Source organism: Bos taurus, chromosome 6, assembly GCF_002263795.3.
Source record: "Bos taurus isolate L1 Dominette 01449 registration number 42190680 breed Hereford chromosome 6, ARS-UCD2.0, whole genome shotgun sequence".
Lineage (NCBI taxonomy): Eukaryota > Metazoa > Chordata > Mammalia > Artiodactyla > Bovidae > Bos > Bos taurus.
The window spans coordinates 85,185,734-85,210,759 of NC_037333.1; the positions used below are offsets into that span (position 1 = coordinate 85,185,734).

Consider the following 25,026-nt stretch of genomic DNA (forward strand, 5'->3'; position numbering starts at 1 on the left):
CATTCACAAATCTAACCTTATAGGTTTGCAGTCAGTGTCCCTTCAACAGCTGGATTCTGAGACTGGGTGAAGCGTGGAGCCTTTATATTGTCAGCTTGGGCATCATTATCTAATTATATTTATGAGAATATTTTGAGAGATAGTGAAGTATGTAATATCTGAAGATTATTTTTAAATTTTATGTAGTATCATATAGTGATTAAGAATGACATTTAAGAGTCAAGCAAACATAGCTTTGAATTTTAGTGCAAAGTTTCAGTTTCTTCACCTCAAAATGAGTACATTAATACTTCTGCAAGATTGTCTGACACTTAATAAGTGTACACGCTGCTAAACTTAAAATAGATAACGAACAAGGATCTACTGTATAGTATAAGGAATTCTACTCAGTTTTCTATAATAACCTAAATGGAATAAGAATTTTTAAAAGGAAACATATATATGTATAACTGATTCAATTTGCTGCACACCTGAAACTAATACAACTTTGTGAATCAACTATGTTATTGCTGCTGTTTAGTCACTCAGTCATGTCCAACTCTTTTGTGACTCCCATGGACTGTAGCCTGCTAGATTGCTCTGTTAATGAGATTTCCCAGGCAAGAATACTGGAGTGGGTTGCCATTTCCTTCTCCATAATCAACTATACTTCAATATAAATTTTTTAAAATAAATGATCAATAAAAATTGGAATAAAATATAATTTATGATCCCTAAAAGATTACTAAAGGATTACTGTTGGAGACATCAGTGTGAACTCTGTTTTACTTAATAATGGTACAGATAGCCACCTATAGAAATTTTTATAAATATATGCACATACACAGTATACACACATCAAACTCTTTGTTCTGTTAGCTGAGAGGGCTTAGGATCAATGACAACAGAGAAATGATAAACACATCTAGAACCAAAATCTTGATTTTTATTAATTCTCCAAAAAAGGGAACTAGAATTTCTTAGAGAAATGGCTGATTCTACAACTAAGACACAGAATATACAAGATGAGCCTGGAGCATTTCTCAGTGCCAGACAGTAATAAAAATGCTCAAAATAAGTAAGTAAATAAAAACAACTCTGCAATAATGGGAATATATCAAAAGTATTCAGAAGCCAACTAAAAGAGCTCCCAACAGACAAACTGGAACAATTTGAGCAAGGAAATATAGTATTAGCAACATAACCTAAAGTATAATAGGAGCTCATAATGATTTGAATAAATCATTAAGTAAATAAGTGGTTGAGAATTTAAAAACCCTTCACATAGATTGACTTTAATTTCTGTAGATACTTCACTTTTTAGTAGATAAAGTGTTACTTCCTGCTTATTAAGTGTGAGCTACAGACTGTGATTTATTCCAAAGTGTACAATATAGAAAGGGAGGAAAAAAAAAAAAAAGAGTAACTTTGCAGTGGAAAGTACTGATAAACATTACTTCAGTCAGGTGACCAACATTGATAAGTTGTATAGTTACTATACATTCTTGATGTGATGTGGTATGAATGGTAACATTAATAAATCTATGGTCTTTTCCCCAAAAATATTATCTCAGTATAATCATGGGGAAAATATTATATAAATCCCAATAGAGGAACATTCTACAAAATAGCTAATCAGTATTTCTCAAAACTATTAAGGTCATCAAATACAGAGAAACTCTAAGAAGCTTTTCATATCTAAGAGGAATCTAAGAAGACACAACAATTAAATGCAATGTGATGCCCTGAATAGTAGCCTGATAAAGAAAACTAATATTAGAGAATAATCAAGTAAATCTAAGCAATATTTGGATTTTAGTTAATAATATCAATATGTGTTCATTTATTGTGATAAGTATGTCATATTAATGTAAGATATTAATTATAGAGGAAACAATGTGAGGTGTCCAGGTGTGAGGCTGTCTGTACTATTTTAGCAGAAATTCTGTAAATCGAAAAGTGTTTTAAATGAAAAGTTTAAAAAAAGCACAGTTGTTATATTCGGAAAAAAAGAAGAGAGATATAGCTTGTGTTCTTGGATTGGAAGAATTAATATTACAAAGTCCATACTACCGAAAGCAATCTAGAGTTTTAATGCAATCCCTAACAAAATACTCAAAACATTTTTCATAGAAATAGAAGAAATAATCCTAAAATATGTATGGACCCACAAAAAACTGTGAATTGCCAAAGTAACCTTGAGAGAAAAAAAGAACAAACTGAAAATATCATGCTCCCTGATTTCAGGCTACCCTACAAAGTTACAGTGAAAGTCGCTCAGTTGTGTCCCACTCTTCGTGACCCCATGGACTAGTCCATGGAATTCTCCAGGCCAGAATACTGGAATGGGTAGCCTTTCCCTCCTCCAGGGGATCTTCCCAACCCAGGGATGGAACCCAGATCTCCTGCATTGCAGGCAGATTCTTTACCAGTTGAGCCACAAGGAAAGCCCAAGTGTACTGGAGTGAGTAGCCTATTCTTTCTCCAGGGGATCTTCCCGTAGACTCCAGTTCAATCCCTGGGTCAGGAAGATCGCCTGGAGAAGGAACTAGCAACCCACTCCAGTATCCTTGCCTGAAAAATTCCGTGGACAGAGGAGCCTGGTGGGCTGCAGTCCATGGGGTAGCGAAGAGTCTGACATGACTGAGTGACTAACACTTAACTTCACAAAGTTACGTAATTTAAACAGCATGGTACTCACACGGAATCAGGCACATGGTCCAATGAAACAGAATAAAGAGCTCATGAATAAATCCAGGCACTTATGGTCAATTAATATGTGTCAAAGGAAGCAAGAATATACAAGAGAAAAAGTAGTGTCTTCAATAACATATTCTGGGGAAACTGGACAATTATATGTAAAAGAGAAAAAATAGAACATTTTGCAACACCTTATACAAAAATAAAATTAAAATGGATTAAAGACTTAAATGTAAGATCTGAAACCATAAAACTCCTAGAAGAAAATACAGGCAGAACCCTGTTTGACAGAACCCATAGAAGTTTTATATATATACTGATATGTTTGGTTCTGTCTCCTAAGGCAAAAGAAAAAAAAAAAAAAAAAAAGTAAATGGGACCTAATTAAACTTAAAAAAATTTTGTACAGCAAAGGAAAGCATAGATAAAATGAAAAGACAACCTACTAGGAGGGTGGGAGAAAACATTTCCAAATTATATGACCAATAAGTGATTAATATCCAAAATATACACACAGATACAATTCAATATAAAAAAAAAAAAAACTGAATCAAAAATGGCAGAAGACCTGAATAGACATTTTTCCAAAAAAGATATATTTATTTCCAAAAGGAAAAAAAAAAATCTCAACAGGTATGTCCTTGGTAATCCAGGGGCAAAGAATCTGCTTTCTAGTACAAGTTACTCAGGTTTGATCCTTGGTCAGAGAACTAATACCCCACGTGCTGGGAGGAAACAAAGCCCATGTACCACAACATGCACAAACAGACTTTCTAGTCTGCATGCTGTCTGTATGCTGTCACAAAAAGCACAGCCAAGCACAGCAATCAAGATTTAAAACCCAGAGCAGCCAAAATTTAAAAAAATAATGAATAAATAAATAATAAAAAGTTTGTTTTTTAAAGTTCAACATTGCTAATCATCAGAGAGAAACAAAAAACACAAGAAGATATTATCTCACACTTGTCAGAAGGCTATCATTTAAAAGACTAGAAATAATGAGTTTTGATGAGTATGAGGAGAAAAGGGAACCTTAGTACACATTGTTGGTCGGAAAATAATCTGGCACAGACTCTACGGAAAACAGTATAGAGGTTCCTTAAAAAACTAAAGATAGAAGGCCCATGTGATCCAGCAATCCCACTGTTGGGTATAAATCCAAAGAAAACGAAAACGCTAATTTGAAAGATATATGCACCCCAATGGTCGTAGCAGCATTTATAATACATGAGATGTGGATACAACCTGTGTCCTTCCACTGATGAATGTGTAAATAAGATGATGAATGGATAAATATGCACATGGAATAGTACTGAGTCATAGAAAGAATGAAATTCTGACATTTGCAATAATGTAAATACACTTAGAGAGCATTATGCTTAGTGAAATGAGTTAGAGAAAGACACATACTCTATGTTAACCTTCCTGAGTGGAATCTATAAAGTAGAACAAATGACTATAACATAACAGAAACAGATTCAGAGATATACAGAACAAACTAGTGGTTACCAGGAGAGGGAGGTACGGACAGACAAAATAGTGGTATGTGTTTAAGCTATACAAACTACGATGTGTAAAATAAATAGACAACAAGGTTGTATTGTACAGCGCAGAGAGACATAGTCTTTATTTTGTAATAGCTTTAAACAGGGTACAGTCTATTAAAAAATTGACTCACAATGCTATACATCCGAAACTAACATAATATTGTAAATCAACTATGTTCAATTAAAAATAAAAGAATGCTAATATATCTCTTAGATATAAGAGATCTCTTGTAATGAGACATCTCTTATAAAAGTTTACCTTAAAACTTATACATATTTGCTAGAAGATTTATATTCCAAGGGAAAATCCATCAAAGAGACCAACAGATAGACCTAAGAGTAGAAAAATGAGTAGAAAAGACATTGGATTGGAAAGGTGTAGCAGAGATTCAGCCTAGAGAATCTCTTGTAGGCACCAGATTGTATATGAAATATTGAAACTATTATTAAGGGATCCACATCTATTCAGATACAAGATGAAGAATCTAAGATGCTCCCAAACGTAACCATATCATGGCAATAGGAAATTCTCAGGAATCACAGGAAGCTGTTGAATTCTGCAAGGACTCACCATAGGAAGTAAGTTCCTGCCCTCAGCTTAGGTGCTCAGAGCAGAGCTCCTATTCCCAGGGAATAGCCATAGGGAGGTTAATGGTGATCTTTCATCTTTGGAGACTTGAAAATTACATACTCAGAATTTAGGAATTTGGATAAACAGAAATTAGGGTAGAAACAACATTTCCAAAACCTGAACCATACTATCTGAGGCATGAACCGTATAATTCCAAGAGAGGCAAGGCCGGATGAGCTATGACTCAGGGAACAACTTGAAATCCTGAAGACAGACAGTAATGGCACAAAGTGTTCTGGGTCAAATTTTAAGGAAAGGGAAATTGGAGCAGAGGTAGGAAACACAGTATCAGTGTTAAAGCAGCATTTCTTGAGTCATGTTAGTAGGAAGTAGAACTTAATTTTAAACCACAAGGAAAATGCAGGAATAGTCTATTAAAAGGTGACAGTTTGTCCTAGTTTTAGGGACTCTCAGAGTGAGTGATTAACCACATTGAAAAATCAAAGCTTAGAAGCACATTTTTTTTTTCCTTTTTAAAACCATTCAATTGCCTAAATTAAATCCTAACTGTCCTTATTTCACCAAACTGCAGATCAGACTTCTTTCTTCAGATTTTCAGTTTAGGTTCCTCAAATCTCTGTACGGAACTGAAGTTCAGTCTCAGACATTTCCTTCTTATAAATGGCATCAAATTTCTCATTTTGGGCCACTGTGAAATAATTCTTCCAGTCACCTGCAATCCCTAAAAATTACAAATAAGAAAACATATGAAAGAATAAAATATTTTCTTTATGAAGGAAAAGCCATCATATACCAAAAGAAAAGACTGAAAGAGTTTAAAGGAAGCCTTTCTTTGTATTTGGATACTTTAAAATTCATCTCTTTTTTTATTGGTAATTACTGCCATCTGTATATAAATAAACAGCAGGCTTCTCTGGTGACTCAGATGGTAAAGAATCTGCTTGCAATGCAGGAGACCCAGGCTTGATTCCTGGGTCAGGAAGACCCCCTGGAGAAGGGAATGGCTACCCATTCCAGTATTCTTGCCTGGAGAATTCCATGGACAGAGGTGGATTACAGTCCATGGGGTCACAAAGAGTTGGACACAATTGAACAACTAACTCTTTGACATGTTCATAATTAAATAGACCCTGGTTTTAAAGAAACATTATACAAAGGGTTAGTTTTGTTGTCTAAATTTGCAGCTGTACAATAATTTCCTGAAAGAAATTATTTTAGTGTTTCTAATTGTCCCAGATCATGGGGTTACCACTGGTCACTGAATCGATGATCAGGGAATATTTTACAGTCTTTCATGAGTTGCTTTTGGAAACTGTACAAAGAACTGGTCATGAGTATAGTCACACTGTGAAACAGAAAGTTGATAAATATCATTTCCGAGAAATAATAAATGAGGATGTTAGGATATTTGGATGATTCTTGTGTTCCCTGAACTCACTAGATACATCTTATTTTAATTTTAGAAAAGAATAGCATTAAAATCAAACATATAAAATCACTGAACAATTTTTATAGAAGTGAAACTGTTGGGATATAAATTTACATTTAATCTTTTATTCTTGGATGCTTAAAAATATTTATTTGAAAATAAATGTTTAATGTACTGCTGGTGTGTTTGGAGGAAAACATTAATTGTGCAATTTATTTAACATTAAATTGAACTTCCCTGGTGGTCCAGTGGTTAAGAATCTGCCTGCCAATCAAGGGGCCATGGGTTCTGTCCCTGACCCAGGAAGATCCCACACGCCATGGGGCAACTAAGCCCACGCACCACAACTACTGAGCTCATGCTCTAGAGCCCGTGAGCTGCAGCTACTGAGCTTGGATGCCACCACTGCTGAGCCTACATGCCCTAGAGCCTCTCGTCTGCAACAAGAAGCCACCACAAAGAGAAGCCTGTTCTGTGCAACCAGAGAGTAGCCCCCAGTTGCCAAAACTGGAGAAAGCCCATGTGCAGCAATGAGGACTCAGAGCAACCAAAAATAAGTAAAATTTAAAAATAAATAAATACATCATATTGAACTGCAAGTCTTATTAAACCATGATGGTTTCATGAAGATTTTAAATCATTTTAACAAGAGATGTCCCCATAGACAAAATTGTTTCCCTGGTTATTATACTTTATTCTATTTTCACCAGAAGTTGATAGTTCTTTGGAATGTATGTGAGGATAGTTCATAGTTGGGATAGTACACCTCTAAAGATGTCATTGAAAAGAGGAAGTGTAGATTTAAACAATAAAGAGATATATAAAGCATTCTAATAATAAATTCTATTTTGAGTATAAATATTCTATACACAAAAACGTTTGCTTCACAAGAGTGAGGAAGTATAAAAATTTTTTGATAAAATAAATTCTGGCCAAATCCCAGGATTTTCTGTTTTGTTGCAGTTTGGGACATAAGCATTAACATTGGACTTTATCATCTCCCTATCGTCATTAATATTGTGTGACTAAACTATGACCTTGATTATCCAGGGTGGAATCCTTCAAAACTGTTCTTAGCCCTTTGTTCATACTTCACTTTTCAGAATTTTCCAATATCCATTCTCTTGTGTTACAATATGAGCTTCTTGAGCATATATGTGTTATTTACATTCTAGAAAATATGATCTGCATATAGTTATTCATGAAGACCTTTTCTTAAATATTAACTAACAAATAAAAGGTATCTTTTAAGTATTATTGAACGCATGAATAAATAAACAAATAGATGTTATATTAGATAAGAACATACTAAACTGCAAGATAATAGGACTTGCTACTTTTGTGTATATAATTTTTGGTCAGAAAAAAATACAGTGTAAGCTTACATATCTTCTATGAAAGTCCTCCCCCAAAGCTTGTGCTTCAGATGTTATTCTTTTCTCCATTTTATCAGTGATGGAACCAGAACTTTGGCAGATTTATTAGTGTATGCAGTGTCAAAGGTTCAGGGAATGGCACAACCTGGATAAATCCCAGAGCAAACTGACCACAAAAGTTGTGTCCTTCACTACTCCCAGAGGGGTGGAAAGAGTGTCTTTCTTGTGTACTCTCTTCCTTTGAAGTTGTAGAAACCGTGGAATCCAGATACTGAGGTTATTTCTATACCCTAATGAGATATCATCCAATAGCATAAATTTTCATGACTGGGGGAAAGCTCTCTTGGAAGTTACATTCAATGATCTGGTATAATGAAAATTTGCCTTATTTAATTAATAAGGGTTTGGGTGGTTTTATTTTTTATTTTTTTGGTCTCTGTTTCTTCCACGTGTGTGTTGTTGTGTGTTGTGTTGTATCAGTCTTCTTTGTTCAAACTTGTAATGCACCATTTACAACGAAAAATTAGCCTTGACCTCTTATACTAGAGCTTACTTTTTAAGTAGTGTTTTGAAAATTAAAAAAAAACATAATTTGAAAACACTAGGTGTATACTAAGGTACAGAGAAATATGTGTTAGAAAATTCTGTAATCATATAATACTTTCAGAGAAGGAAATGGCAACCCACTCCAGTATTCTTGCCTGGAGAATCCCAGGGACGAGGGAGCCTGGTGGGCTGCCGTCTATGGGGTCTCATAGAGTCGGGCACGACTGAGCGACTTCACTTTCACTTTTCACTTTCATGCATTGGAGAAGGAAATGGCAACCCACTCCAGTGTTCTTGCCTGGAGAATCCCAGGGACTGGGGAGCCTGGTGGGCTGCCATCTATGGGGTCACACAGAGTCGGACACGACTGAAGTGACTTAGCATCGAGGGTCTTAATCCACATGTTCATACATACAATATATTTCCAGGTTATGTTTACTTTCAGGCACACCAACTGAAATTTTATCTTTCTCTCCAGTTCAGTAAAGAATATTGAAAAGATAGGGTGACATGACTAGGTGGATAAATTCTCACATTTAAGATAATAACACATTTTTGACCCAAAACACATATGATAACCCACAATTTATAGTACTTGACAATTGAAATAGAGCTGTATTTTGACAGTGAATGTCGTATTTCTCTATTGTTATCTTAAGTTAAATTTAGATTCCATGTTTACCATTAACATAATTCAGATAGTATTTTTAGGGAACAAAAACTTCCCACATTCCCTTTCTTTTTGTGAATCCTTCTTAACAAAATGACTGCTGCTTTCTAATGATAATGAGTCTATAGAGAAGATGCTACTGCACTGACTGACATTAATTTATTACTGGGAGGAAGGAGGAGGCCTGTGCCAATTTAAATAAAGATTTAAGTTTTAGGAATAAAAAAATACAGAATGACTCACATCAGAAGTGACAAAACCACCCCCTTTTTGCAGGGTTGTAAAGAAAGGGAGAAAGATTATTAGGTACTCAAGGTGTTCAATAACAGGTCTACATGCATTAGTCCCTTTAATAATTTCCAATCTAACTCAGCGACTTTTATGGTAGGTATTTTTAGTGTCCTTATTTTACAGATGAAAAAATTGAGCCCCAAACTGGCTAAATAACTGGGTAGAGATTACAAAGCTCACCCTCATTTCAGAGCAATTCATAAGAAAGCAGAAAGGAAAAATAAACTGAAGAAAATAATTACCTTTGCGCATAAATGAGGACTTGCTGTGGTCCATCACTTCACTTGGTAGATGTGTATAATTCACTAGAGGGTTGTCCTTCATCATTTCAAATGATGTGTGATAGATTATCTTATCCAAGATCTCATCATCCAGGTTTTTCTCTAGAAATCGAACAACCTTCTTGATCTCTTGCTTTGGATTCTATCAATAGGGTAGAGATACACCCAAGAAAATGGTAAACAATAAATCATTAAAATAGTATGAAAAAAATCATGAAAATGAAAAAAGATCAATAATTTATGTTTAGTAAAGGTAGAGTGGAAATATTTTGTTTATTCTGTCTTATTTTTCATTCAAAGTACAATAATAATAAACTTTAACAATTATTAATAGCATTTAGTAAAACAGATTGTAGCAAAAATTTTCAGCTCAGTTTGCAGTTAAATTTGAAAACTGAATGTTTTAGGGACCCAGTATCTTTATTCCTTCTATCTTTATTTTTCTGTTACTCCTCCAAATTGGTTTCTTGTTTATAATAATAATATTTAATAAAAATAATGTAATAAATTCAGGCAAAACTGAAGATATTTTTAAAATTTATTAACACTGATGAAATCTTACTTGGATGTACATTATTAAAAACAAACCAGTGAAGTTGCAAAGATAGCAAATTATTCATTAGTCATTGAGAATAAGAAGAAAAAAATCTCAGAAATGAATAATTTTTTCAAATTCTAATGGCATTAACTTAATATCTGGAACCTTTTAGGAAGCTAAGCAAATATATATATAGATATGTCTAGAAAGATTTTGAAGGGATTAACATCTAAGCTTAATTTAGAAAGATGTGTCAGAGTTTACCAAGATGCAGTCTCCTGAGCAGTTGGAGAGTAAATTTCCAGTAAAGAAAATATCTCTTGGAAGCATCAACTCACTGTGTTCAAGTGAAAAAAAAGAAAAGTGGTTGGAGTTGGGGTTGAGTTGTTCACAGGAGTGAGAGAGGCTACGAGGCAGTAAAGATGAATTGAGATAAAATTTAGAGCATCACTGGATGTCCTGCTGAAGGATTTGGATTGTATCTGTTATGTAGTAGGGACACAACTCTTTAATAATGTGTCTTATTCACTCTGTGTGTGTTGAGTGTGTGTGTGTGTGTGTGTGTGTGTATTGAATGTTTTTGCATGTTTATGTTTTGGTAAAGAGTTTCCTATAATGGAAGTTCTGACAATATTTTATGTATCAGGCCTTGACAAGAGAACACTGAGATGGCTACTAATGTGGTGCCAGGGGTTAGCATGACTTAAATGTCAGAAATGATGATAGTGGAGAAAAGACTAAGAGAAAAGTCAGTAGTGAAAACACAGAAAAAACATATGGACAGGCAAACAAATATAGAGCAATTTCTGTTACATATTTATAGTGTTTGAAGAATAATTTGGCCACGGCCAAAGTATCAATGATGATGCTAATTTACAGACAAGTAGAAGTTAAAGCAGAGAGTGCTAGCTTCTACTTCTTTTTCACCTCATTGATTGAGAGTTTGAGAATTGATGCAGACATTCATAAACCTGATGTAAATTACTAGACTTCTCTCTGAATTTTATTCTTGATCTATAGTTATAATTTTGTCATATTATTGTTTTTATATGAAAACCATTTCTGTAACATTGTCTAAAATATAACCATGATAGGAAAAAATGTTGTCTAAAAAGTTTAATGTATAGTAAGTTTGAGTGGGATTCAAAATATCAGGATATTCTTATAGAACTGACTAGGCCAGACTGTAAATTAATATGCATAAATTGACCTGAAAAAGGCATCTTCAGTGAATAAGGAGAGAAATATTTGACACAAGAGTGTAATGTGGGGAGCAGCATGATGTCTGACTCAGAATTTGGATACCAGCTCAGCCTAGGAAATGTATTACTTTGTTTATCCTATGGAGAAAAAGAACTACATCCAGAAGTTAAATTTGCTCTCTTCATAAAGTGAATAAGTTTCACTTTGGTCTCCAGAAAGTAAAAATAAAATACTTGGCACAGAAAGACAATTTTCTGTCTTATGAAGAACTTATAACTTAATTCTGATTAGTCAAGCACCCAAGGGAGAGCACCACTTTTTAAAAGTGGTTTCATAAAACCACTCTAGTTTTACAGCTGTGTATTGTGTTGCCAGCAAATTGTCATAAAGGGGCAATGGTAATGTTTAGATCACAGATTCTCTATGAGCTACAAGTAAGTGTGATAGAGAGTGGGAGTCTGAGCAGAGTAGAAAAGGACTCTTATTGATAAGATATGAGAAATGCCCTGAGAGTTTCTCAGAAATACATGCAACAAGAGAGATTTTACATAAGGTAAGGTTTCTGTGCTGAGTAGGATAAAAAAATTTAAAAAAAAAGTGAAAGTGTTTCTCACTCAGTCCTGTCCAACTCTTTGCGACCCCATGGACTGTAGCCCACCAGTCTCCTCTGTCCATGAAATTTTCTAGGCAAAAATACTGGGATGGGTTGCCATTCCCTTCTCCAGGAGATCTTCCCAATCCAAGGACTGAACCAGAGTCTCCCGTATTGCAGGCAGGTTCTTTATTGATGTCACTCAAATGTTTGTAAGGAGAAGGAAATGGCAACCCTGTCCAGTACTCTTGCCTGGAAAATTCCATGGATGGAGGAGCCTGGTAGGTTACAGCCATGGTAGGTTACAGTCCACGAAGTGTCAGACACGACTGAGCAACTTCACTTTCTTTCTTTCTATAGATCTTTTTGGAGAAGGAAATGGCAACCTACTCCAGTGTTCTCGCCTGGAGAATCCCATGGACAGAGGGACCTGGTGGCCTACAGGCTATAAGGTTGCAGAGAGCCGGACACAACTAAGCAACTAACACACATACACACACACACACAAATGTTTGCAACCACTACTCATTCATTCATTCAAGCAATCACTTATGCATACAATAAGTGGCCATGAGCACCTATATATATGGTAGGTGTTGTAAGTACTGTGGATGCTGTTACAAGAAAGGTAGATATGCCTTCCATCAAGAATCTGAAATTCCACAAGATATCCTTATTTGCATGTTCAGGCTTTTACAACTAGATAAGCTTGGTTTCCGTGTGTGTGTGTGTGTGTGTGTGTGTGTGTGTGTGTGTGTGTATTACCTAATAAAATAGCCTGAGGATAGGCCTGGAACTTTGCAATAGTATTTAGGTTAATACTAGTTCATATGGGAGACTAGAAAAATCTTTATGAATCCCTGAACTAACAGTTAAGAAGAATGTAAAAGAGAGGAGCACACTTAAGATATAATATGTAGGGCATGTGAACCAATGGGATGTTCAGGAGAAAATGAAACCATATTCACTACATGAAAGTCAGTGAGGACAATTTACTTTCAAACTTTCAATACTGAATGAACAACCAAACATCATTAACCAAAAGACAGAATAAAAGAAAAGGATTACTTTTTGGAGAGAGAGAGAAGCAAGATGAGTTTAATTTTCAACATGTTAAATTTGAGGGTCATTTAAATGGCAACCCACTCCAGTACTCTTGCCTGGAAAAATCCCATGGACGGAGGAGCCTGGAAGGCTGCAGTCCATGGGGTCGCTGAGGATTGGACACGACTGAGCAACTTCACTTTCACTTTCATGCATTGGAGAAGGAAATGGCAACCCACTCCAGTGTTCTTGCCTGGAGAACCCCAGGGATGGGGGAGCCTGGTGGGCTGCCATCTATGGGGTCGCACAGAGTAGGACACGACTGAAGTGACTTAGCAGTAGCAGTTAAGAAAAACAAGGATCTGAAGTCAGGTTAGAAGTTAAAATGGAGTTTTTGGTGGGTAATTAGCACATAGTTTTGGCAACAGTGGGAATAGATATGATCATCAATCTGTAACAAAGAGTTTAAAAAAAATGAGGACCAAATGATAGAGATTCACAGGAAACCCATGACAGAATGATAACCCATTAAACGAAGGAGACAAATTTGAAAAGAAAGGTGCTCAAGAGAAACACAATGATTGAAAAGGATAAGAGGATTAAAACATCACTGATTTCACAATTAGATTCATTAAAGATCTTAGCAAGATCTGGGTAAACAGACATGGAAAATAGGCAAAGCAATTATATCATTTGAACTCCATAGATTAATTGAAAAAACTATTAATCCTTTTGCTCCAGGATGTAGTTGAGGAATTTTCTATAATGTATTTCTACTACTTTACCTCTTTCATATCTTCATAGAATAAGAAAAGTATCGGGTGTCCTTCCTTTTTCTTCCACCAACTTTTAACATGATTAAACCAGGAACCATAGGCCACTAAAACCAGAGAAATAACTTATTTCCATAAACATTTATCAAATTGAAGATTTGTTTGTGAAAAATAAGTCAAATTATACAAATATTTTGTCGAATTTAGTAATCAAGGACCTGAAACTATAAAGTCTATGTAAACAAGTATATATAATCAGCTACTTATGGATGCACAAATTTCAGATTTTTAAATATATTAATTGCAAAAGAAACATTTCAAATGGAAATACATTGTCCTCCAATAGGTTACACTTGGCCACATGCAGAAGAAAACTATTCTTTTATGAAATACTCATATCACTTATGTATCTAACTACTGTAAATGTATGTATAAAAGATTTAACTAATGATTTGGGCAAATAAATTTTTGTTGTGAGTAGGAACTGAGAATGGGTTTTTATCAACTGAAAAGAGATTTGAGAATATTTTCATTAAGCTGATGTTTAATAGCAGGATTATATATTGAATGTCAGCAAATATTAAATGTATTTGATTTAATTTGAAATGATTTTTGAATGTACTTGTTACTGATTTGGAAAAAGAAGTGTTTTGAAAGGGAAATTCATACTTGTAATGGTTAATATTATTAAAAATAATTTTTAGTGACATTAATTTTTAGCTAAGACCATCCTACCATTTCCAGTCAAGAATTTCTCTAGATATTCTCCCCAGGTTCCAGGAAGAGGCTGCAAATTATTCATTAAGTCAAAGTGGTAAAATGAGACAGCAACATCCTTGGCATTTCGAGCCAGATAAATGATCTATAGGGGGAAGATGAAGAAAATCAAATGCATGATATTTTATTTAAGAAAAAAAGTAACATACAGTAGGCATGTAAAACAACAGATCTGAAATCCATGAAATTAAAAACAGTGAAATATTAAGAAAATTAATAGAAATGAAAAAGTTGGTTCTTTTTTTAAAAAACCAACAAAATTGATAAATATCTAACAAGTGTGACAAAATAGAGAGGACATAAGTTACTGATAATGAAAAGTCTTTGGATGTGCAGGCACAAGAGATATGTGAAAAATCTCTAACTTCCTTTCAATTTTGCTATCAATCTAAAATTCTTTAAAAATAAAATCACTGTAGAAAATAAAATTTGTTAAAGAATAAGAAGGGAGTATTTTTAACAACTTTTCTTTTTTTTTAATTTACTTTTTATTGAAGGATAATTTCTTTACAGAATTTTGCTGTTTTCTGTCAAACCTTAACATGAGATAGCCATAGGTAAGTGTTAGTCGCTCAGTCATACCCAACTCTTTGAAACCCCATGGACTGCAGCCCACCAGGCTCATCTATCCATGAGATTTTCCAGGCAAGGATACTGGACTGGGTTGCCATTTCCTTGTCCAGAATCAGCCATCAGTTCAGTTCAGTTCAGTCGCTCAGTTGTGTCTGACTCTTTGCGATCCCATGAATTGCAGCACCCCAGGCCTCCCTGTCTGTCACCAGTTCCTAGAGTTCACTCAAACTCACATCCATCGAGTTGGTGATGCCATCCAGCCATCTCATCCTCTGTTGTCCGCTTCTCCTTCTGCCCCCAATCTCTCCCAGCATCAGTCTTTTCCAATGAGTCAACTCTTCACATGAGGTGGCCAAAGTACTGGAGTTTGAGCTTTAGCATCATTCCTTCCAAAGAACACCCAGGATTGATCTCCTTTAGAATGGACTGGTTGGATCTCCTTGCAGTCCAAGGGACTCTCAAGAGTCTTCTCCAACACCACAGTTCAAAAGCATCAATTCTTTGGCGCTCAGCTTTCTTCACAGTCCAACTCTCACATCCATACAGGACTACTGGAAAAACCATAGCCTTGACTAGACAGACCTTTGTGGCAAAGTAATGTCTCTGCTTTTCAATATGCTATCTAGGTTGGTCATAACTTTCCTTCAAAGGAGTAAGCATCTTTTAATTTCATGGCTGCAGTCACCATCTGCAGTGATTTTGGAGCCCCCCAAAGTAAAGCATGACACTGTTTCGACTGTTTCCCCATCTATTTCCCATGAAGTGATGGGACCAGATGCCATGATCTTAGTTTTTTGAATGCTGAGCTTGAAGTCAACTTTTTCACTCTTCTCTTTCACTTTCTTCAAGAGGCTCTTTAGTTCCTCTTCACTTTCTGCCATAAGGGTGGTGTCATCTGCATATCTGAGGTTATTGATATTTCTCCTGGCAATCTTGATTGCAGCTTGTGCTTCTTCCAGCCCAGTGTTTCTCATGATGTACTCTGCATAGAAGTTAAATATACAGCATTGACGTACTCCTTTTCCTATTTGGAACCAGTCTGTTATTCCATGTCCAGTTCTAACTGTTGCTTTCTGACCTGCATATAGGGTTCTCAAGAGGCAGATCAGGTGGTCTGGTATTCCCGTCTCTTTCAGAATTTTCCACAGTTTATCATGATCAACACAGTCAAAGGCTTTGGCATAGTCAATAAAGCAGAAATAGATGTTTTCCTGGAACTCTCTTCCTTTTTTGATGATCCAGCAGATGTTAGCACTTTGATCTCTGGTTCCTCTACCTTTTCGAAAACCAGCTTGAACATCTGGAGGTTCATGGTTTATGTATTGCTGAAGCCTGGCTTGGAGAATTTTGAGCATTTCTTTACTAGTGTGTGAGATGAGTGCAATTGTGTGGTAGTTTGAGCATTCTTTGGCATTGCCTTTCTTTGGGATTGGGATGAAAACTGACCTTTTCCAGTCCTGTGGCCACTGCTAAGTTTTCCAAATTTTGGTATATTGAGTGCAACACTTTCACAGCATCATCTTTCAGGATTTGAAATAGCTCAAGTGGAATTTCATCACCTCCACCAGCTTTGTTCGTAGTGATGCTTCCTAAGGCCTACTTGACCTCACATTCCAAGATGTCTGGCTCTAGGTGAGTGATCACACCATCGTGATTATCTTGGTGGTGAAGATCTTTTTAGTACAGCCATAGATATACATATATCCCCTCCCTTTTGAACCTCCCTCCATCTCCCTGCCTATCCCACCCCTCCAGGTTGATACATAGCCCCTTTTTGAGTTTCCTGAGCCATACAGCAAATTCCCATTGGCTATCTATTTTATATATGATAATGTAAGTTTCCATGTTACTCTTCCATACATCTCACTGTCTTCTCCCCTCTCCCCACGTCCATAAGTCTATTCTCTGTGTTTGTTTCTCCATTGTTGCCCTGTAAATAAATTCTTCAGTACCATTTTTTTAGATTCAGTATATATGTGTTAAAATATGTTATTTATGTTTCTCTTTCTGGCTTACTTCACTCTGTATAATAGGTTCTAGGTTCATCCAACTCATTAGAACTGACTTTTTATAGCTGAGTAATAATATTCCATCATGTATATGTACCACAATTTCTTTATCCATTCATCTGTCGATGGACATCTAGGTTGCTTCCATGTTCTAACTATTGTAAATAGTGCTGGGATACATGGGTCTCTTTCAGTTTTGGTTTGCTGAGGGTATATGCCTAGAAGTGGGACTGCTGGGTCATATGGTGGTTTTATTCCCAGTTTTTTAAGGAATCTTCATACCATCTTCCATAGTGGTTGTATCAATTTACATTCTCACCAACAGTGCAAGAGTGCTCCCTTTTCTCCACACTCTCTCCAGCATTTATTGTTTGTAGACTTCTTGATGATGGCTTTTCTGACCAGTGTGAATTGATATCTCATTATAGTTTTGATTTGTATGTCTCTAATAATGAGTGATGTTGAGCATCTTCTCATGTGTTTGTTAGCCATCTGTATGTCTTCTTTGGAGAAATTTCTGTTTAGGTCTGTTTCCCACTTTTTGATTGGGTTGTGTGTTTTTCTGGTATTGAGATGTATGAGCTGCTTACATATTTTGGAAATTAATCCTTTGTCAGTTGTTTCATTTGCTATTATTTTCTCCAGCTCTGAGGGTTATCTTTCACCTTGTTTATAGTTTCCTTTGCTGTGCAAAAGCTTTTAAGTTTAATCATGTCCCATTTGTTTACTTTTATGTTTATTTCCATTACTCTAGGAGGTGGGTCATAGAGGATCTGCTTTGATTTACATCATAGAGTGTTCTGCCTATGATTTCCTCTAAGAGTTTTACAGTTTCTGGTCTTACATTTAGGTCTTTAATCCATTTTGAGTTTATCTTTGTGTATGGTGTTAGGAAGTATTCTAATTTCATTCTTTTACATGTAGCTGTCTAGTTTTCCCAGCATGATTTATTGGAGATCCTGTCTTTGCCCCATGGTATGTTCCTGCCTCCTTTGTCAAAAATAAGGTACCCATAGGTGCATGGTTTTATTGCTGGGCTTTCGATCTTATTCCGTTGGTCTATACTTCTGTTTTTGTGCCAGTACCATACTGTCTTGATGAATGTATCTTTGTAATATAATCTGAAGTCAGAAAGGTTGATTCCTCCAACTCCATTTTTCTTTCTCAAGACTGCTTTGGCTATTCAGGGTCTTTTGTGTTTGCATATGAATTGTGAAATTTTTTATTCTTGTTCTGTGAAAATTTTCATTGGTAATTTGATAGGGATTGTAGATTGCATTTGGTACTATAGTCATTTTCACAATCTTGATTCTTCCAACCCAGGAACAGGGAATATTCTTTCATCTGTTTATGTCATCTTTGATTTCTTTCATTAGTGTCTTATAATTTTCTGTGTACAGTTCTTTTGTCTCCTTAGGTTAGTTTATTCCAAGATATTTAATTCTTTTTGTTGCAATGGTGAATGGGATTGATTCCTTAATTTTTCTTTCTGGTTTTTCATTGTTAGTATATAGAAATGCAAGTGATTTTTGTATCCTGAAACATTGCTAAATTCACTGATTAGCTCTAGTAATTTTCTGATACTATCTTTAGTGTTGTCTATGTACAGTATTGTGTCATCTGCAAAGAGTGAGAGCTTTACTTCTTCTTTTCTGATCTGGATTCCTTTTATTTCTTTTTCTTCTCTGATTGCTGTAGCTAGGACTTCCAGAACTATGTTGAATAATAGTGGCAAAGGCGAACACCCTTGTCTTATTTCTGGTCTTAGGGGGAATGCTTTCAGTTTTTCACCATTGAGAATAATGTTTGCCATAGGCTTATCATATATGGCCTTTATTTGTTGAGATGGGTTCCTTCTATGCCCATTTTCTGAAGAGTTTTAATCATAAATAGGTGCTGAATTTTGTCAAAGGCTTTTTCTGCATCAATTGAGATTATATTATGATTTTTATCTTTCAACTTGTTAATATGGTGTATCACATTGATTGATTTCATATATAGAAGAATCCTTGCATCCCTGGAATAAACACAATTTTATCATGGTGTATGAGCTTTCTGATGTGTTGCTGAGTTCTGTTTGCTAAAATTTTGTTGAGGATTTTTACATCTATGTTCATTAGTGATATTGGCCTGTAATTTTCTTTTTTTGTGTTGTCTTTGTCTTGATTTGGTATCAGGGTGACAGTGGCCTTGTAGGATGAGTTTGGAAGTGTTCCTTTCTCTGAAATTTTCTGAAAGAATTTTAAAAGGATAGATTTTAAAAGGATAGATTAGCTCTGCTCTAAATGTTTGATAGAATTTTCCTGTGATGCCATCTGGTCCTGACCTTTTGTTTTTAGGGAAATTTTTTTTTTAATCACAGCTTCAAATTCAGTGCTTATAATTGGGTTGTTAATAATTTCTGTTTCTTCCTGGTTCAGTCTTGGAAGATTTAACTTTTCTAATAAACTTTCCATTTCTTCCAGGTTATCTATTTTATTGTCATATTGTTGTTCATAATAGTCTCATAATCCTTTGTATTTCTGCATTGTCTGTTGAAATCTCTCCTTTTTAATTTCTAATTTTGTTGATTTGATTCTTCTCTCTTTTTGTCTTGATGAGTCTGGCTAAAAGGTTTGTCAATTTTGTTTATCTTCTCAAAGAACCAGCTTTTAGTTTTATTAATCTTTACTATTGTTTCATGTTTTGTTTTTTTTTTTTCACTTACATCTGCTCTAATCTTTATGATTTCTTTCCCTCTACTAATTTTTGTTGTTGTTGTTCTTCTTCTTCCAGTTGTTTTAGGTGTAAAGTTAGATTGTCTATTTGGTGTTTTTCTTGTTTCTTGAGGTACAATTGTATTGCTATAAACTTCCCTCTTAGAATTGCTTTTGCTGCATCCCATAGGTTTTGAGTTGTCATACTTTGTCATTTGTTTCTAGAAATTTTTTGATTTCTTTAGTAACCTGTTGTTTATTTAGAAACATGTTGTTTAATCTCCAGGTATTTGTGCTTCTTATAGTTTTTTTCTTGTAATTGATATCTAGTCTGATAGCACTGTGGTCAGAGAAGATGCTTGACACAATTTCAATTTTCTTAAATTTACTGAGGTTTGATTTGTGACCCAAGATGTGGTCTATCCTGGAGAATGCTCCATGTGCACTTGAGAAGAAGGTGTATTCTTCTGCATTTGGATGTAATGTCCTGAAGGTATCAATGAGATCCATCTCATCTAATGTGTTATTTAAGACTTGTGTTTCCTTATTAATTTTCTATTTTGATGATCTATTGATGTGAGTGGCATGTTAATGTCTCCTACTTTTATTGTATTACTGTCAATTTCTCCTTTTTTGTCTGCTAGTGTTTGTCTTATGTATTGAGGTGCTCCTTTTTTGGCTGTATAGATATTTACAATCATTATATCTTCCTCTTGAATCGACCCCTTGATCACTTGTCCTTCCTTATCTCTTTCAATCTTCTTTATTTTAAGGTCTATTTCATCTGATATGAGGATTGCTACTCCAGCTGTCTTTTGCTTCCCATTTGCATGGAATATATTTTTCCATCCTTTTACTTTCAGTCTATATGTGTCTCAAAGTCTGAACTGTGTTTCTTATAGACAGCATATATATGGGTCTTGTTTTTGTATGTATTCAGCCAGTCTGTGTCTTTTGTTTAGAGCATTTAATCCATTTACACTTAAAGCAATTATTGATATATATGTTCCTATCGCCATTTTCTTAATTGTTTAGGGTTGATTTTGTAGATCTTTTTTCTTCTCTTGTTTTTCTTGACTGCATAAGTCCCTTTAACATTTGTTATAAAGCTGGTTTGGTGGTACTGAATTCTCTTAACTTTTCCTTGTCTGAAAAGCTTTTTATTTCTCCATCAATTTTGAATGAGATCCTTGCTGGGTACAAGGTTCTCTTGCTGGTTGTAGACTTTTCCCTTTCAGTTCTTTAAATATATCCTGCCATTCCCTTCTGGCCTGAAGAGTTTCTGCTGAAAGATCAGCTGTTAAGTCTTTGGGGTTTCCTTTGTATGTTACCTGTTGCTTTTCCCTTGCTGCTTTTAATATTCTTTTTGTGTGTGTGTATTTGAAACTTCCCTCATAGCTTAGTTGGTAAAACATCTGCCTGCAATGTGGGAGACTTGAGTTCAATTCCTGGGTCAGAAAGTTCCCCTGGGGAAGGAAATGGAAACCCACTCCAGTATTCTTGCCTGGAGAATTACATGGACAGAGGAGCCTGGCAGGCTACAGTTCATGGGATCGTAAGAGTCAGACACAACTTAGCACTATCTTTTTCTTTCTTTGTGTTTAGTCTTTGTTAGTTTGATTAGTATGTGTCTTGGCATGTTTCACCTTGGGTTTATCCTGTTTGAGACTCTTTGTGCCTCTTGAAATTGCTTGACTATTTCCTTTTCCATGTTGGGGAAATTTTCAGCTATAATCTCTTCAAACATTTTCTCATATCCTTTCTTTTACTCTTCTTCTTCTGGGATCCCTATAATTCGAATGTTGGTGTGTTTGATATTGTCCCAGAGGTCTCTGAGACTATCCTCAGTTCTTTTTATTCTTTTTAATTTATTCTGCTCTTCAGAAGTTATTTCTACCATTTTATCTCCAGCTCACTGATTCCTTTTCCACTTCAGATATTCTGCTATTGACTCCTTCTAGAGTATTTTTAATTTCAGTAATTGTGTTGTTTGTATCTTTATTCTTTAATTCCTCTAGCTCTTTGTTAATTGATTCTTGCATTTTCTCCATTTTGTTTTCAAGGTTTTTGATCATCTTTACTATCATTATTCTGAATTCTCTTTCAGATAGTTTGCCTATTTCCTCTTCTTTTTTTTTTTTTTTTTTTGACTTCTGTGTTTCTAGTTTGTTCCTTCATTTGTGTAGTATTTCTCTGCCTTTTCATTTTTTGTTTTAACTTATTGTGTTTGAGGTCTCCTTTTCCCAGGTGTCAAGGTTTAATTCTTTCTTCCTTTTGGTTTCTACCCTCCTAAGGTTGGTCCAGTGGTTTGTGTAAGCTTCGTATAGGGTGAGATTTGTGCTGAGTTTTTGTTTGTTCGTTTTTCCTCTAATGGGCAAGGCTGCTGATGACTGGGTTTGTAATGTTGTTTTGTTTGTTGTTTAGATGAGGTGTCCTGCACAGGGTGCTACTGGTGGATGGGTGATGCTGGGTCTTGTTTTCAAGTGGTTTCCTTTGTTTGAGTTTTCACTATTTGATACTCCCTAGTGTTATTTTTCTGGTAGTCTAGGGTCTTGGAGTCAGTGTTCCCACTCTAAAGGCTCAGAACTTGGTCTTTTCTGTTCACTTAGCTTCATTTGAAAATGATCTACTTTAATTAACTTCTCACCACTGTGGCATCAGAGACCAAGCTTGTCCTTCTTCATAGAGGAGACACCAAGTCAGCCTTTCATGAGGTGCTCATTCTAAGCCCTGTGGCCCTGGTGTCAAACCATTTCTCCCAAGTTTAACAACATGGTCGAAAATCTCCATGAAATCAAGAATGCATGGCCAGGAGAGTGGTCAACTGTCAGAAATACTTGAGCTCTGAGCCAAGCACTGCGTTTTACTTGCTGTGCCACCTTGAGCAATCCGCTTGATATTTCTGAGCCTCTTTCCTCCTCCAAGGCAGAACCTGAGAGTGCGGCAGTCAAGGAGCAAGCAGATGCCTTTGTGCGGGTCTCCACGCCTGTGTGCTCTGCCCAGACAGTCCCAGCCTCGGTGCACTGTGAGCTCCCATGGGCGCCTGGACAGCCAGGAATGCGGCTCCTGCTCCCAACAACTTTTCATTACAAAGTTCAACAACTTAGAATTTAACAACTTAGATTCCAACATGTGACAAACTAGTAAATGCCAGATAGATAATCTGAATAGCTTCAAAATATTGGGGTGGGGGTGGGAAGTTTACAATTTAAAAGTTTCCCAAAAGCAAATACCCAGGCTCAGATGTCTCACTGAAGAATTTTACCAAACAAATAAGAATTGACAACTTTATGTTGAGTTTTCAGAGAAGATTAGACTATTGAGGACAGCTGGGAAAGAGTAGTAGCAATATTGTGCTGAGATAAGGATTCTGTTCCTACATAATTTTGGAAATTTTGAATATGCATGTTTAGGCTAAAACATACTGTGTTTTTACAAATTTAAACACTTTCTTACATAGCTCACTTCTTATGGTAACAGGTGAACAAAGCCTTTGAGCAATCACTTTACTATGTGAGTGAGAAAGAGTTAAAAGACATGTTAAAAACTGGCTTGTTGTTTAGAGTATACCTTGCAGTTGTTTTCCCAGAAAGATTTAGGAATGAGATCAATTGGCAGATGTGTTTTCACAACCCGGGGTGATGGATTCTTCTCCAGTTGTTCTAAACCTGAGGAAATTTAGTTTGGTTATATAGGTACTACAGTCTCCAAGGAACCTGCATTTCCTGAATTTCTCAAACAACCTTTTGAAATACTTTTGAGCAGTATATAATGTTGCTAAATTTTGAACAAATCACAAGCCTCATAAATGTGGATTCTAAGAGCCAGTATTTTCTAATGAATAAGGACTTGGGTTCTCTGTTAACCTCTTCGGGCTCAAATCCTAACTTTCTCACTTATTCATCATCAAGCATTTGAAAGTATCCTGGAGTTTCAAGGATTCACTTTCTTCACTTCCAAAATGAGGAGTAATAATACCAACCTTAGCAATTTGGAGTTTCATCATACCTCACACTGACTTATGCTTTGCAACAGCTATTATATTGATAGTATACATGATATATTTGTAGAGCATCAGCTGTTATATCTGCATTTTCATTATCTCCTTTATGAGTCATATATATATATATACACACACACCATGTATATACAAAATGAACCTGTTGCTTCATTCTGTCTCCTAACTTCACCAAAAGATTTCTCAGCCTTTTCTGTCTTGTGATTATTTTGCCATGCAGGGTCCTTTAAAGAATCCTCCTACACACATAAATATGAATGTTGGGAATATGTAATGACATCTCAAGTATGCACATTCAGGTTCCAGAATAAATCTGAGTGCCAGTTTACTCTCCTTCACCTGCTATATCTCACCTACTCCCTCTCTGGTGAGGCTTCACAGACTTGTTCTCCACCCTACCCTCATCTCTCATCAGTTATCTGATTCCCTTGTCCCTTATTACTTTGATTCTATCACTTTTTCATTTAATATTTTTCTATGGTTCTGGAATCTCAACTCATTCTGCACTCATTTTGGTTACTTGTCCCAGAATGATCCTTTAGTTGCAAGCCTTATCATTTCCTTTCTGACTTCGGACAACCACACAGAAAGAACAACACCTTTTCAGTTGATCCTTGTCTAACTGTAGAAGTAATGAGTTCTAGTAGAGGAGAGAATATGAATTCTTCTCTTTACACTGATAGACACATTCACCACCATAAAAGTGTCTTCTTATCCCATGTTTCCAGCAGCATTCGAGAGCCAACCCTTGCTTTCGAACCCTTCTCACTTGCCTACAGGACACCCTAGTCTGCTGATTCTCTCTTAGTTCACTGAATATTCCTAAGAATTATAAGCCCTGTCTAGTCTTCAATTGTTTTAAATCTCACCTTTCCAATCTTTCATTGTTGTTGATTTTTGGTGGTGGTGATTTTTTTTTAATCCCCAGAGACTACCACCCAGCTCTTTTCTGCATCTAGGCCACCATATCTACTCCTTCATCTTCCTGAAATATGCCTTCTCTAGCTGTGTACAAAGCTTTAGGTCTCCATTCAGAGCTAAGATCCCTAAATATATAGTCTAAAGTCAAATCTCACGTTCCCTTTTATAGAGCCCTACCTCTGGATATGTTAAACTAACAGTATTCATATATCATTAGTTTATTACTTATTTAATGTCACAATATTATTGTAAGCTCATTGGGGACAGGAAATCCAGTTTACTTATTATTTTATATCTAGTCCATAGATCAGTGCAAAATTCTTTAGAAATACTCAATAAATATTTGTGCAATGAAAAAATGAATCATTAAAAATAAATTTTGTATTTTAAGAATTGGTACTTCTTTACTTAATTACAGCAAGGATCTAAGAAATTAATCTACCAATTTTTTTTTTTTTAAATACGGTTTTG

At 35.6% G+C, this 25,026-nt stretch overlaps 1 protein-coding gene across 5 annotated transcripts in view; it reads right to left on the reverse strand.

The window, feature by feature from the left end:
* Positions 1 to 4,274: 4,274 nt before the first annotated feature.
* SULT1B1 (sulfotransferase family 1B member 1) overlaps positions 4,275 to 25,026 on the reverse strand; it is a 43,318-nt gene continuing 22,566 nt past the window's right edge. For 4 of the 5 annotated variants that reach the window (XM_010806164.4, XM_005208039.4, XM_059887518.1 and 1 more), the window contains 5 exons: positions 23,187 to 23,284; positions 14,297 to 14,423; positions 13,574 to 13,668; positions 9,373 to 9,553; positions 4,275 to 5,539 (listed from right to left, as the gene is read on the reverse strand). In XM_010806164.4, the coding sequence (XP_010804466.1) occupies positions 5,427 to 5,539; positions 9,373 to 9,553; positions 13,574 to 13,668; positions 14,297 to 14,423; positions 23,187 to 23,284 (614 nt within the window). In that variant the 3' untranslated portion in view covers positions 4,275 to 5,426. The remainder of the gene's footprint in view (positions 5,540 to 9,372; positions 9,554 to 13,573; positions 13,669 to 14,296; positions 14,424 to 23,186; positions 23,285 to 25,026) is intronic. The other variant, NM_001075823.2, reaches the window with a different exon arrangement.